At 36.6% G+C, this 15,625-nt stretch overlaps 1 protein-coding gene across 3 annotated transcripts; it reads right to left on the reverse strand.

The window, feature by feature from the left end:
• Positions 1 to 13,095: 13,095 nt before the first annotated feature.
• On the reverse strand, positions 13,096 to 15,609 carry LOC106181435 (uncharacterized). 3 transcript variants are annotated; one of them, XM_087001947.1, is made up of 6 exons: positions 15,347 to 15,609; positions 14,613 to 14,679; positions 14,334 to 14,483; positions 13,981 to 14,130; positions 13,671 to 13,727; positions 13,096 to 13,485 (listed from the first exon to the last, which is right to left on the reverse strand). In XM_087001947.1, exons 1-6 carry the CDS (start codon positions 15,353 to 15,355, stop codon positions 13,394 to 13,396), a joined length of 525 nt encoding a protein of 174 aa, XP_086858073.1. In that variant the 5' UTR covers positions 15,356 to 15,609; the 3' UTR covers positions 13,096 to 13,393. The 3 variants fall into 3 exon arrangements, with proteins under 3 accessions (XP_086858073.1, XP_086858072.1, XP_086858071.1); XM_087001946.1 differs by having other exon boundaries at positions 13,981 to 14,127; positions 14,613 to 15,609; XM_087001945.1 differs by having other exon boundaries at positions 14,613 to 15,609.
• Between the last annotated feature and the right edge of the window lie 16 nt (positions 15,610 to 15,625).

The following is a 15,625-nucleotide window of genomic DNA, read 5'->3' on the forward strand; positions in this document are numbered from 1 at the left end:
GGCGGCCATCTTGGATTTGGCCTGTTTCCGGTACAAACGGACACTTTTTCAAGCCGGAAACAAGCAGAAATGAAAAATTCAGGTTCTAAACTACAATAATCAATCATAAAACCTTTGCCTGACGGGGGGTGCAGCCAAATTGGATTTTTTGGCCTTTGGCTCATGGACTATATAGCCGTACGAAAATTTCTTTTGCCGATTTTTCGTAAAATGTATGCCCACATGCATAAAAAACATATAAGAAGAAAAGTAACTGGCGTGACTTAATTACTCTAGCATATAAAACATTATAAAAATATTATTGTCTTCGATTAAATGAAAATATCTTCCTGAATTTTTTCGATACTCACCTCGCTCATTGAAAAAATGCGCAAATCTGCCCGCTTTTGTTGCTAGGCACGCTCTCCAATGTGATTGGCTGAAAGTTCGCTGAAACTCGAGCGTTTACGTATTTTTCCGCCTCCGACATACATGGGAAAAGAGCGACGCCTGAATTATTTCACAATATTTAATCGGTTGCCAGGATTCCATATCCCGTAATGAGCGATGGATGCTGTCAAATACAGTATACATTTCATTACAAAATACAGTAGGCACGTTGCCAAAGATGGTAAGTCTTTTTCTCAGTCAGAATTCTCTGATATTCTCGTTTTGTTCATTCAAATAAGGCAATATCCTGGGAATAATTTACACGTGAAATTAAGCTTCTTTCATTATTATTTCAGAACTTCAAAACACAATTTTGAAAGCTACGAGGACTTAAAAGCTATAAACCTGCGTACGTCTTTGACTTCATAACTTCCAACACGTAATTTCATTTATTATTCACGTGAAATTTGCTGAGCAAAAAGTCAATTTTGTAAGTCGGCATTATTTTAACAAAAGTTGTTTTTTTCATGTAGATCTACTTTAACTGTGTTCGCTCCATCAATGCCAAACCGTTTTTTTTTTTTCTAAATCTTTGTTGAGGTGTTTTGTTCAGGAAAAAGACCCCTTTCACTTTTTTATATATCAGCATGATAAAAAAAAAAGCTTTAAATATATCTTGTAACACAGCTTCATGTAGACTTAAAGGGCCTAGCAATTAAATTTCAGAGTGGTTTTATTTTAGCTTTAAATGCTATATAGGCCACTGTAAGGATAGCATGTGTGGTAGGTGCATTGTAAGTGTATTATTACAAATACTGGTCTTAGATATTAGAGTGGTGATGTGTGGTCAATAGGTGCTGTTGGTGAGAGCAAATGGGATTGCATGTAAAGTGATAATAAAAACACCATTTTTACTTTTTGTTTTCAGCAAGCAGAGGAGATTAGACATCTATTTTCTTAAGATGAAGAAATGCAGATTGTCCTTAGAGCAGGGGTTTCTGCAGGATTTGCATCACAGTAGGTCAACATTCCAAAGCGTTGATCTGTAATTTGGTAATTTGGTCACCAATTTACAGGAAATCCAACTACAAATATACTGTCATTCCCAAAAATTTCATAAGCCATCCAGCCTTTTTTGAAAAACATAGGTTGTCTATTGATTCCACAGGCCATCTAAATTAACACTGGATGGCTATCTGGGAAAAAACTTGCCTTACGCCCCATTTCCATAGATTTTTAGATCGATCTATCCCTGTGGGGAGTCTCACTAGATTACTGTCAGCTTGACCGGTTTAAGCGTCTGTCCTGCCTACTAAAAGCTGTAAGGCGATAATTAACTATGGTGCCCGCTCGGCTGACTGCAATTTAGCGTGAACCCCCAGGGAGTTAGGTTGATCCAAAACTTAATCTTTAGATTGATCTAAATCTCTCGACCCTGAGGGTCAATTTGATCTTTTTATGTCTTGTAACACAGCTTAAGATAACAATATGTGGCCTCTTTCAGTCTCTATAAATATAAAAACGTAGTGATTGTAGCTTGGATAAATGACTGACTGTTACAAGTAAATTAATGAATGCAGTTTTTTTACATGCTTGTTTTTATATTAAATATAAATTGATATATATGAAATACACATGATTTGAGGGGAATTGACATCAGTATTATAAGTAATGCAGATTAAGCAATTTATTTTTGTAAAAAAAAAATAATACTTTAATGTTGAATATACTTTTCATATGTATATGTCCATTCCATTCCATTCATTATGCCTCTATCTCCTCAGGGGAGCAAAGGGCCGCAGCAGCACTCTTCCAACGGATAAGATTGGTGACAACATGCATCCCTGACGTACGGCGGTCTGTATCTGGAAGGGCTCAGTTACCTTTCCCTCGTGTATGACTTGGCAGGCTGCATCTTCATACAGCTGCTGAATGATGGTGATGTACTTTGGGGGAAAGCCATAGTGCTGCATCAGTTTCCAGATGCCCTCCCTGTCCACGCTGTCAAATGCCTTCTGGAAGTCTACAAAAACGCTGTACAGTGGTGTCTGCCACTCCTATGACTGCTCTATGATGATTCTCATTGTGGCGATGTGGTTTGTACAGGATCTATCTTTGTAGAAGCCTGCTTGTTCATCTCGCAGGGTCTTGTTGAGGGCAGTCTTAAGTCTCTCCAAGATGACTTTTGACAGTACTTTTCCAGATATAGAAAGTAGTATAATCCCTCTCCAGTTGTTGCACAAGGTGAGGTCTCCTTTCTTAAGTAGTTTCACAATGCAGCCCTTCTTCCAGTCCTCTGGTACTGCTTCCTTCTCCCAGATCTTTACTAGCAATGGGTGCAGCATGTTTGTTGATATCTGGACATCTGCCTTCAGGGCTTCTGGTGGAATGCCATCTGGTCTTGCTGCTTTGCATTCCATTCAAAACTGCAGTGAATTAATGGATGCATGTACATGGGTATTTATTCATGCACAATGTCCAAGTAATTTTGCTCATACTGTTTATGAAAAAATTGTGAACAGTCATTTTAGTATTTGACTAGCTGTCGCAGCTTGGTCATGATCATCGATCCAAAACTTAAATTTTTTTATCCTGCTTAGGATGGGTGTCTTAATTCCTGGGCTTGGACACTTCCCAAAGGCTTTCACCAGCTGGCATCGTGGACTCTACCTCAGCCATGCCGTTTTCGGTATTTGTTGTTGTGGTTTCTGTAACAGCTTGGTTTTTATAGAATAGAGATGTTAGCCCTATTCAAACCCCCAACCTGGAGGGCCAGTGAGTGCTCTTCGTCTGGTTTCTACCCTTTAACATGTCTGACTTGGGTGACTCTCCCAGGAGATAACTCTCCCACCAGCATAGCTCTCAGGGTCCTCGAGACGCACAAGCCCCCCAACCAGCAACAAAGTTGCACTCTCTGGGAGGTATCATATATATGTGTGTGGTATTCTTTTTACCATTGTACAAATATTATGAAACAAAATTACATGTGTTTTATGTACAACATGCACAGGCTTTTTCAGGAATGCTAATTAATTCCATTCAAAACTGCAGTGAATGGATGCATAGATAGGTATTTGTTCATGCATAATGTCCAAGTGATTTTTCTCATACAGTTTATGAAAAAATTGTGATCAGTCATTTTAGTATTTGATTAATTGTCGCAGCTTGGTCACGATCCAAGACTTAAATTTCTTCATCCTGCTTAGGATGGGTGTCTTCCTGGGCTTGGACACTACATGTTTCGTATAGGTTTCTGATGTTCCAGGTCCCTATCCTGGTGTTGGCTTTGGTTGTCAGAAGAGTAGTCTGCGCACTGTCTTCCCAAAGGCTTTCACCAGCTGGCATCGTGGGCTCTACTGGAGAAGACTCTACCTCAGCCATGCCGTTTTCGGTATTTGTTGTTGTGGTTTCTGTAACAGCTTGGTTTTTATAGAATAGAGATGTTAGCCCTTTTCAAACCCCCAACCTGGAGGGCCAGTGAGTGCTCTTCGTCTGGTTTCTACCCTTTGACATGTCTGACTTGGACGACTCTCCCAGGACATAACTCTCCCACCAGCAAAGCTCTCAGGATCCTCGAGACGCACAAGCCCCCCAACCAGCAACAAAGTTGCACTCTCTGGGAGGTATCATATATATATGTGTTATTCTATTTACCATTGTACAAATATTATGAAACAAAATTACATGTGTTTTATGTACAACATGCACAGGCTTTTTCAGGAATGCTAATTAATTCCATTCAAAACTGCAGTGAATGGATGCATAGATGGGTATTTAATTGTTCATGCACAATGTCCAAGTGATTTTTCTTATACAGTTTATGAAAAAAATTGTGAACAGTCATTTTAGTATTTGATTAATTGTCGCAGCTTGGTCATGATCCAAGACTTAAATTTCTTCATCCTGCTTAGGATGGGTGTCTTCCTGGGCTTGGACACTACATGTTTCGTATAGGTTTCTGATGTTCCAGGTCCCTATCCTGGTGCTGGCTTTGGTTGTCAGAAGAGTAGTCTGCGCACTGTCTTCCCAAAGGCTTTCACCAGCTGGCATCGTGGACTCTACTGGAGAAGACTCTACCTCAGCCATGCCGTTTTCGGTATTTGTTGTTGTGGTTTCTGTAACAGCTTGGTTTTTATAGAATAGAGATGTTAGCCCTATTCAAACCCCAACCTGGAGGGCCAGTGAGTGCTCTTCGTCTGGTTTCTACCCTTTAACATGTCTGACTTGGGTGACTCTCCCAGGAGATAACTCTCCCACCAGCATAGCTCTCAGGGTCCTCGAGACGCACAAGCCCCCCAACCAGCAACAAAGTTGCACTCTCTGGGAGGTATCATATATATATGTGTGCTATTCCATTCAAAACTGCAGTGAATGGATGCATAGATGGGTATTTGTTCATGCACAATGTCCAAGTGATTTTTCTCATACAGTTTATGAAAAAATTGTGAACAGTCATTTTAGTATTTGATTAACTGGCGCAGCTTGGTCATGATCCAAAACTTAAATTTCTTTATCCTGCTTAGGATGTGTTTCTTCCTGGGCTTGGACACTATATGTAAAGGAAAAAGTTTATATTTAAACAGGGGCACATATTTTCTCTGTAAAGAATTTTTAAAGACATATTTATAGATCTTGGTTATAATACAAATGTCATATTGGCTACATTTCACTTGGGATGATTATAAAACCATCTAACTCACTTGTTACACCTTTTTTTTTTTTTTTTGAAAATTTATTTCTGCCATACAAATATCACTACAGCATAAGAATACATATGTATATAAATACATACCAGTACTAACCAAAGCATGCGCACTTACCACATATGATGTCTTGATTGTGCAATGGGTGCATAGAAAGAAAAACATATTGTATATAGTTGCAGAGTTATCAGGTGAGAGTGTTTTCTATCAGGGCTTTGACACGATTCCATTTATTGATAGTTTGAATTTTCTTTTTGTCAGTCAGCAAGAAAGTAGATTACAGGTCAATGCACGTTGCGATAAGACTTGATATATGAGCATACATTATTCCAATTAGGTATCTCAGCTTTTGCTCTGCATATAGTTATTAATTTCTTAATGAGCAATACGACAATATGAAGACCCTGTAGCCTGTTATCAATGGCACCCAAAACTAACAATTCTTTTTCTCTCTCCAGCCGTAACTCGTAATTTTGTTGAATACTCTGAAGCAGACATGTCCATATGTTCTGGACACATTCCCATAATAAATGTTTTAAATGTTTCGGCCTCAATTTTACAAAAAAATTTTGTTATCTTTTGATATGAGTATTTTTATGTTATCATTCAAAATCCCATCAATGTTTTTCCCATACTCTTTTATGACTGAGCCACAATCTCTTGGAATTGACTTTTTCAGCCCCAGATATTGAAGAAAGCTGAAGTTAGTGGTATATTTTCGGTTTAATTCTTCTGACATGCAAAGTTCCCCCCTAGCATTCACAATATCAGAAATAAAGTTAATCCCTTTCTTACACCAATTTTTAAGACTTCTTAAAAGCTTTTACCTTCTATCATTAATTTTTCATTGTACCATAGAGGCTGTGATAAATTATCCTGAGGGCTGGTATCGCAATTAACCTTTAGACTTGCCCAAGCATTTATAATGCTTTGCCAAAAAGGGTTGAATATATTCTTATTTAAACAAAGGCCATGTCTTGTGAGGAACCAAAATTTATTTCCACCCAGTATTTTCAAGTATTCCATACATAACACTACATTTGTGCTTATTGTTTTCGTTAAATAATTTTTGTACCCATGCTCTTGAAAAAGACTTGAAGTCGGGGAATCTTAGTCCACCATCTATATAGTCTTGCCTCCTTCTGACTCTTTTGATCTTATCGACTGGACTTCCCCATATAAATTTGAATGTAATAGCGGATAACCTGTCGAACACCTCTTTCAATACTAAAGAAATCGGAGAGATGGCAGCGCATGACCCTTATTTTGTACCGTGCTAGTGATTCCAGAGTAAAGGGTTTTTAATTTCCTTACGATATTCTTTCCAAAATCTCTATAAAACTCCACTCCTATGAATCAAAAGCTTTTTCCATGTCTAGTAGTAGCAGGATACCAGGTATGTTGTCATTTTCTGTTTTATCTATTATATCAACTCACCAATATACACTCACCAATGTATCTCCCCTTCACGAAACCTGATTGAGTGTCACTTATAATGTGCTTGAGTTTTGGTTTTATTTTGTTTGCTATACAGGAAGACACTAGTTTATAGTCCATTTAAAAGTGATATGGGTCTCCAGGTTTTTTATGTAGTTTTTGGATTTTACTTCTTTTGGTAGACATGTTATAAGCCCTTGTTTTTGACTTACTGACACAGTCTGTATTTGAAAAGAATAATTAAAATAGTGTAGAAGGTAATGTCTGATATCAGCCCAGAAATATTTGTAAAATTCAACAATATATCCGGGGTCTCCAAGATGGCTATTATTAAATTTCCAAGTTCCTCTTCCCCTAACCTGATTAATAAATTTGAGCTCAACTGAGACAGGTGAATGATCGGATTGACAGGCAAAGTCAGTGTCTGAGTTGTACCCGTCCTGTTGTAAATCTGATGAAAGGAGGAAATAATCTAAGCGGCTTTGCTTTCTTGACAGTCTGTGCCATGCATAATATTATTTCCTTTCGTCAGGGTGCTGTTCTCTCCACACATCAATCAAACCGAATTCATTAGCTATATTATAAGGACAAAATTGCCTCATTTGACTTTTCATTATTCTTATTTTTATAATTATTTGTATCTTTTGCATAATCGAGGGGAACATTCCAGTCTCCTGCCATAATTATCGATAAATTTCCAATCATACTTATTTTTCGTGATATGTTTTCAAAAAAGGAGGGGGTATCATTATTTGGTCTGTAAAGAGCCACTAAAGTAATCTTGACACCCTGTATACTGATGTCTAAGATAATATAATTTCCATCTGCATCTACATATTCATTGTGAATTTCGTATTGAAAAGAGTTTTTTAATAGAATTATTACAACGCGATCTTTTTGATGAAAATAAACTAAAAACCGCTTTCCCTCCCCATTAATTTTTCCAATGTGTTTCAGATTTTTTATCGAAATGGGAGTCAATTAAAAATGCTATATCATACTTCTTGGGGCATTTTACAAAAAAATCTCTTCTCTTGATATTGTCTGAATTTAAACCTCTGCAGTTCATACATCCAATTTTTATGTTAGCCATAGAATAACTAATATTAAATAAAATACATGACCATGGTTGGACTTTTCCTAATTTTCAACGTCTTTTAGATATTTAAGTACAAGTAGCATTCATCCTCCTCATTCAAACATTCACTAAACCACACATACACATCGATACACACACACATAAACATTCGAGAGATGACTAGACACATCATACCTAAATTGTATAACAAAAATAACTTGAAGTCACTCAAACTCTTACACATACAAATGTAAATGCTTATATATGGAGGACATACATGCACCACCCACTCGCTCTCATGACACGCACACAAACATTAAACAAAAATCAATTGACATGTAATAAAGTCAGGTTAAGGAATACCTAAGATTTGGTCCAGTCTTCATGATATAACCATTTTGGTAACTATTCACGCCTATACATGAACACTTTATAGCATTTTGATTGCGTTCTTCAACTTTCAATTTTCACCACATTATACTACAGTATACACGTATATATAAATTTGAATCATTTCAACTTTTCACACAGATCATCATTTATGTCACATTTTATTCTCTATCCGCTTTTCAACTGACAGTATATACCGCAATTGAAGTACCAAGCAATTTCTACTTTTTTGTGTTGTCGCAACTTACTTATTAATGACAGGTTTCTCTTGTTATGTCATCATGTAGGCAGGCCCCTGATTTTATTTCTTTCTTTTTCATCATGATCCTCCTTTTAATCTCGGAGTTTCTCATCTTTACAATCAGTGGTCTGTTGATTCCTGGTTTAGCTGGTATAGGTGGTGAATCGCAACTATGTCTTCACAATGCAGCTCAAATTTTAGTTCTTTTCTTATCAGATCGGAGAAGAAATCTCGAACATTCTCGTCTTGTCACTTGTTACAAAGGGAACTCTTTTTACAAAGGGATTGTGGACAAGATTTCAGAATCTAAGTCAAGCCAGCTAAGTGTGCGTCCTGACATATGGAAATGTCAACACTTCCTCAAGTTTTTGCAGATTTCTCACAAACCGGATCAAGGATATTTGTAAGGACTTAACTCAAAATTCTATCACAGGATCCTCAGAATCAGATCCATTACCAAGTGAATTTCAAGACAGGTGTGCCAGTCAGGGTGGTGAGGCCCAACTGAGCAATTTCCTATCGGTCTCAGAGAAGGATATTATCTCTGTTATAAAGGGGATGAATTCTAAGTTTTGTGCTCTGGATCCCATGCCAACATATATATAGTGAAAGAGTGTATTAGTGTGTTATCTCCAGTTCTCCTGAGATTAGTAAATCTGTCTTTCTCAACAGGTATCTTTCCATCAAACTGCAAAACTGCAATTGTTAGACTATTACTTAAAAAGCAAGGGCTGTGTAAAAATGTCCTGAAAAACTATAGACTAATATCAAATCTACCCATTTTAGGTAAATTTCTTGAAAAAATGGCATGTTCCCAAATAAGCAGCTATCTGGCTGAAAATAAACTCTTTGGGAAATTTCAGTCTGCCTATAGAGAAGGCCGCAGCACTGAGACAGCTCTACTTCGAGTCCACAACGACATAATGCTTGCCCTGGATAAACAAAGAGATGTCATTTTAGTTCTTCTAGACCTTTCAGCAGCTTTTGATTCCATAGATCATAATAATCTTCCTCACAGGTTGCAGCATCGCTTTAGAGTGAATGGCCTTGCACTTAGTTGAATTGGTTTACCTCATACCTGAAAAACAGAACACAAAGGGTTTCAGTAGAGTCGGTTTTATCTCAGCCAGTTAACTTGGAGTATGGTGTCCCACAAGGGTCTGTGTTAGGTCCGATCATATTCTCACTATACATGTTACCTGTAGAAGATATACTAAAGCATGGTTTGAACACTGTTATTTTTGCAGATGACACACAAGTATATATTACATGCAAGAGCAGCCAGTCTGCAACAATCACTTCTATGGAGACTTGTCTTGCAGAGATTCGAGAATGGATGAAAGTGAACACGTTGGCTTAAAATGATAGTAAGACTGAGTTGATATGGTTTACATCAAGGTTGAAGGCAAATAGAAAAAATGCAGCAAATGCCAACATTTGCATAGGAAATGTTCTTATAAAACATTATCAAGTTCTGTAAAAGATCTGGGAGTTACCCTCGATGAAAATGGCACTATGGGGAAGCGTGTATCTGAAGTGTGTAAATCAACATCTTATGCACTATGGTGCATTGGAAAAATAAGGAAAGTGTTAGATAACAAAAACCACTGAAAAATTAGTACATGCATTTATATCATCAAGATTAGATTACTGCAATAGTCTCCTCTTTGGTATTTGTGACTATCAAAGTAAAAAGTTACAAGTTATTCAAAACTCAGCTACAAGACTGGTTTGTCAAATTAAGTGCAATAGTACACACCATATCACTCCCATTCTGAAAGAATTATACTGGCTGCCTGTGAAGCAGATGGTTGATTTTAAAGTACTTTGTATTATTTTTAAGGTGATCCATTCACAAGGACCATTATATTTATCTGATCTTATCTGTTTTAACTTACCACGGCGGTCCACACATTTTAATACTGAGAATGATTATATTTTAGAACATTCTGTTTTAGAGAAGGGGTGCCTCAAAAGTTATGGAGATCGTGCTTTTATAATCTACGCCCCAAAAGTGTGGAATGCCCTACCAAATTTTATTAGAAAAACAGAAGACTTTGTCCATTTTAAATCTCTTTTAAAGACCCACATTTTTAATTCTGTCTGTATCTCTTAGATTTTTTTAAAAAATATATATATGTGTATTTTAATAAGATTGATTTTTAGTAGTGTAAATTTTAAATGGTTTCCAATGAGAGTTTATGATTAAAATATTGTAGTAATTTTAATGATTTTAGTATATTAGCCAATATTGTAAGGCGCCTTGAGATAGAATGTAAGGCGCCATATAAGAATCTTATTATTATTAATATTATTACAACTTACTTTACATTCAAATCTGCCATCACCTAATTGAATTAATCGTTTTATAAAATTTGAACACAATACCTTCTCCCTCAGTAGATGGACCTAATTTTTCATCATCATCATCAAGATCAATTTCTACAAACCCTGGTGGGAAAAAAGAAATATTTGATTTGTAAATTTTGATTCTTGAAACATTTCAGTTTTGTATTCATCTTATCATTCACAGCAGTTGTCGAAGTATTTATATTTTCGCATTCTAGGAAAATTAAAAGAACTGGGGAACTTGGTACTAAAGCCCTTAAAATGGAATGTCTGCTGACAATTTCAAATTACAGCAAGATCCAAATACAGGATCATGTTCTGTGCAGTTTCAACAAAATGCAAAATGGATTGAAAAAATATACCTTTATACCACAAGTACAAGTTTTCCAGGTATTGGTCCAGTCAGAAGAAGTCGCTATAAAAACTTTTCTAAAATTGAGAATGTAGCTGGCTTAATCATCCTTTTTCAGATGCCTCATTATAATAAATTGTTTAGTTCAGTAGCAAGATTATTCTGATATTTATCAACTTGTTTAAAAGGGTACCACACAGCAGATATTCCTAACATAAGCCAAGAACAATCCTCTTATTATGTCCATGAACAATTCAACTCCAAGAGGTTTCTCACTAAATTTCTTTCAGCTTAAGCGGCTTAGGATTCTGGCATACCAGTTTCAGTAGGCGTGACAGACAGCAAAGCCACTTACATTGATTGCAATTTAGCGAGAATTCCCTCGTAGATAGAGGTTAATTTGCAAGGTCCAACAGACTATAAACTATCTACACTCAAGGAAAAAAGAATTGCAACATTTTTTTTTTCGAAAATTCCCAAGAAATATGGGTACATTTGGAAAAATGGCTTGGCATCATGATTTCACTCTAAATTAGGCTGAAGACAGGTTAACAGATTTCTTGTTTCCGCTTGACTAATTGTGAGGACAATAAAGGGTGAAAGGGTGCATTTAGGGATTTTTTAAACACTAACTTGTGTTTGAAACTAAGAGTGGAGTTTTACCACATGGTTAACTGTGCTCAAGCCTTACCTATAAAGGGGCACCAGAATGAAGCCAAAAATACACTTCGACCAAGGCAAATGCCACACTTTGTCACAGCCAGAGAGAGATCGAGCTATTGGCATGCTCCAAGCTGGACAGGGTTGTCTTGCTGTCGCCAGGATGTTTGGAGTCCACCACTCTACCATTGCTCTTCTTGCTGAGCGATACCATGCCATTGGTTCCTCTAATGACTGCCCTTGTACTGGTCGCCCCCTTATAACGGCCGCTGCAACAAGACCGTACCAACTGGCTGGTACATCTCTGTAACGGGTTCTGGTCCGCAGCCGAGACCATAGGAACACACCATAGGCCAGAGTCAGCCAGAACCATTTGTAATCACCTCCGCGCTGATGGTATCCAATGGTATCAGCCATATGTTGGATCAGTACTTACCCCCCAACATCGCTGAGTTTGGGTCGAATGGTGCACTGCACATAATTGTTGGACTTCGCAGAAGTGGTTGGGAGAGGTATGCCAAACCTTGTGTGCACCAAGTGAACTGGTGGGGCAGTCCCAGTGTCATGGTTTGCGCAGCCATATAGGGAAGTCACCAGACAGACCTGGTTTTCATTCAAGGAAACCTCAATGGTCTCCGTTTTTAGGATGAGATCCTGAGGCCTGTGGTGCTACCTTTTTTGGGACCAAGTTGGGGTGGGAGCACTATTCCAGCACTACAATGTGCGACCCCATGTGGCCTGTGTGTGCACCAGCTTCCTGGAAGAGAATAACGTCCATATCCTGCCTTGGCCAGCCATCAGTCCGGACTTAAATCCCATTGAAAATGTCTGGGATCTGCTCAGTTTGCATGTCCGCCGACATGAACATCCTCCTGAAACTCAGCAGCAGCTGAGGGAGGCACTGGTGGAAGAATGGGCAGCGATTCTACAGGAGCAACTCAGACACTACTGCCGATCCATGAGGTGAGGAATAACCGCTGTCCAAGATGCTAACAAGGGGTCACGTGAACTATTGACAGTATGATGCAATTCCTGCCACTTTTGTTTTTTTTTCTTTTTTTATTTTTATTTATTTTTTTTGGGGGGGGGGGTGCTCTATTGTTTGGTTGTGTGATTGGACTCAAAAATGTCAAAACGCTGAGAAAGTTTGCCTGAGGATTAGAAATGGATGTAGGGTTCATATAAAAACTGGTGGATTTCAAAAATAAAGTTATTCTGCCCACAAAAACTCCCAAAACTGAGTGTTGCATTTCTTTTTTCCTCGAGCGTATTTTACTTAACCCACTCTCTGCGCAGAGTGTGAGGGCTATATGTAAATTTGTAAACAGTGCAATTAAAAAGCATGCATCCTTGCATGGATGAGAATAGTTTATTACTTAAATTATTATTTTATATTTGTATTAGTTAGAGAGCCTGTAAATGTAAACCATTTCTTTGTACTCAATAAACTATTATTATAAAATACTGCAATTTGTCTATACATGATTCCATTTATTATAAATATATATATATGATATATACATAGCTTAAGGGTAAATTGACATCAGTATATATAGAAATTAAGCAACTGATATTGCAAAACAATATAATAATAATAAACAAAATGTATTTACTGTGGTATTCTATTTACATATGTACAAACATGAAAAAAATTTTCTTGTTTACTATATACAACGTGAACAAGTAAAAGCTCTCAAGATTGTTCATAATATCCATTGCAGTTAATGGGTGCATTTACATGGGTGGCGTTTCATGCATGCACAGTGCTTTAGTTCTTGTTTTCATTCAGTTTTTGTGAAAAAAATGAAGAACAGTCAGTATCTGATTAACTGCCTTAGTTTGGTAAGTAGCCAAAATTTAAATGTCTTCAGCCTCCCTATGATTGGTACCCTCCTGGGCTTGGACACTATATATATAAAGGAAAAACGTGTGAAATGAGGCTCAAATTATATCTTTGAAAAATTTCACTGACGTATACTCTTCACATCTTGATACTTATACAGATACCAAATTTAGAAGGGGAATGATTAAGAAGAGTGGAAAAAATTTTACATTGAATTCTGCAAGTTGTTGAATAATGAAATAAAATACCTTTTCCCTCTGTAGTTGGAGCTAATTTTTCATCACCAAGAGGGATTTCTACAAATCCTGCGGAAAAATAAAAATTGTTGTCAAGGCATAATATCATGGTGCCGTAGTAGAATTGTATTTGTATAAGGAAGGGATCTTTTCTATTAGAATACGATTTGTTAAATAGCTTTGCTTGGGTAAAAATAAAAAAAGTAGAATAACCTTTGCACTTTACTTCAGAACATTTGAGTAGCTGTCATTTAAGAAAAAAAATTTGTGAACAGTTTTGGGTTTCATATTTACATGTTAGATTAAAGTCCTGATACTTTACCTTGATCAATACTGCTTTCCTTTTCCCAAAATGTGCGACAGCCAAAGGTAGAATCTGTCTGCACAAATACAGCCTCTCTCTGTACCTTCTGTGGGGCAACAGTACTGCCACTGGATGGAAATACTCTCAGGTGGTCAATGCCCTCCACTGCTGAAAAGAATTAAAGCCATCAATATTTATGCTTACTAACTTCAAGTTATAATAAGTGAATTGAAAGGCATACTTGCATGCATTTGAAAAAAAAAAAACTTGAGTATCTCAACACTGGGTGTTTTGTACTACACATATTTGCTGGCATTTGTATGTTATCAGTAAATGCATTGAATTTCAGGAACATGAAGAGAGGCTTTTACCTTGAGGTACGCAGTTCTCTTTTCCAAAAAATGCACAGCATCTGAGTGTGGAATCTGCCTGTACAAATACATTATATTTTTGTTCCTGCTTTGGAACTAATACAGCAACACTGGGTGTATTGTTCTGTGGATGGTAAATGCCCCTTGGAACTAGAAATGAAAAAAATAAATATTGATGTTAGATTCATCATCATCAGTTGAAGTCACAAAAGTAAATAAGATATGAGTATTTTTGATTTTGAAATATATAACAAGCAAACAAATCCTCCAATTTCTCACCTTTTTTATCTCTCCATCTTTCTATCATTTCCATAACACCAAATGACTTCAATTTTAACATTTTAAACTGAAAATGTTGAGAAAACAAAAAATAAAGTGAAATAAAAAAAATAATAAAACATTGAAAAACAATTAGAAAGAAATCATAAAACATCAACAGGTTAACAAATATAATCCAATACGAGAAACTAATAATTCCATCTCAATGTAACACATATTTTGTACTAGGGTTCAACAAGTATAAAAAGAACTCAAAGAAACGCCCAAAACATAAAATAAAAACTAATAAAATAATCAACATTCTCTATGAAATATCTAATTTTGTTAGTCCTTTCATTCCGTATTTGATGTGTACTCATTTCAGTTCGAAGGTCCTAACGCAGCATGTAAAATGATCAAAGTTGATTCCCATAACTAGAATATGGGGCATAAGTAGTTCAAAAGCAGTGAGGATAATCTCCAAAATCTCTACTGTTTGTATTCAGTTTTCTTTCTTAAATTTCAAACGTCCATGAAAGCAGTGTCACCCAAGTTAAATTTTTTGAAATAATTTTTCGCACATATGAATTTTTTAAAGTTCATGTCTCAAAGTATGTTTGGCTAAATGCATTAAAAACTGCCTAGAAAGAAAAAGCAATGACTGTGGTTTGTTTATTACAATAAATAAATAATAATAATAACCACTGCCTTACATTGAATAAAATAAATACTGACATAAAAATGTCAATACTCACCTCGCTCATTGAAAAATGCGCAAATCTGACTGCTTTTGTTGCTAGGCACGCGCTCTAATGTGATTGGTTGAAAGTTCGAGGAAACTCGTGCGTTTCCGTTCTTTGCCTCCTCTTATCAACAATGAACAAATAATATGGATTCATTGGAAATAATGGTTTAGACCTAAGTCCTTTTCTCAGGCTTTTACCATGTTTTAGAATGTACACTTTTACCTTCTGTATGATATCAAATTCTGATAAACTGTAAATAAATAAGCGAACGTAACTATTCCGTGGCTC

Source organism: Lingula anatina, chromosome 1, assembly GCF_051362555.1.
Source record: "Lingula anatina isolate TDL-2025a chromosome 1, LinAna3.0, whole genome shotgun sequence".
Lineage (NCBI taxonomy): Eukaryota > Metazoa > Brachiopoda > Lingulata > Lingulida > Lingulidae > Lingula > Lingula anatina.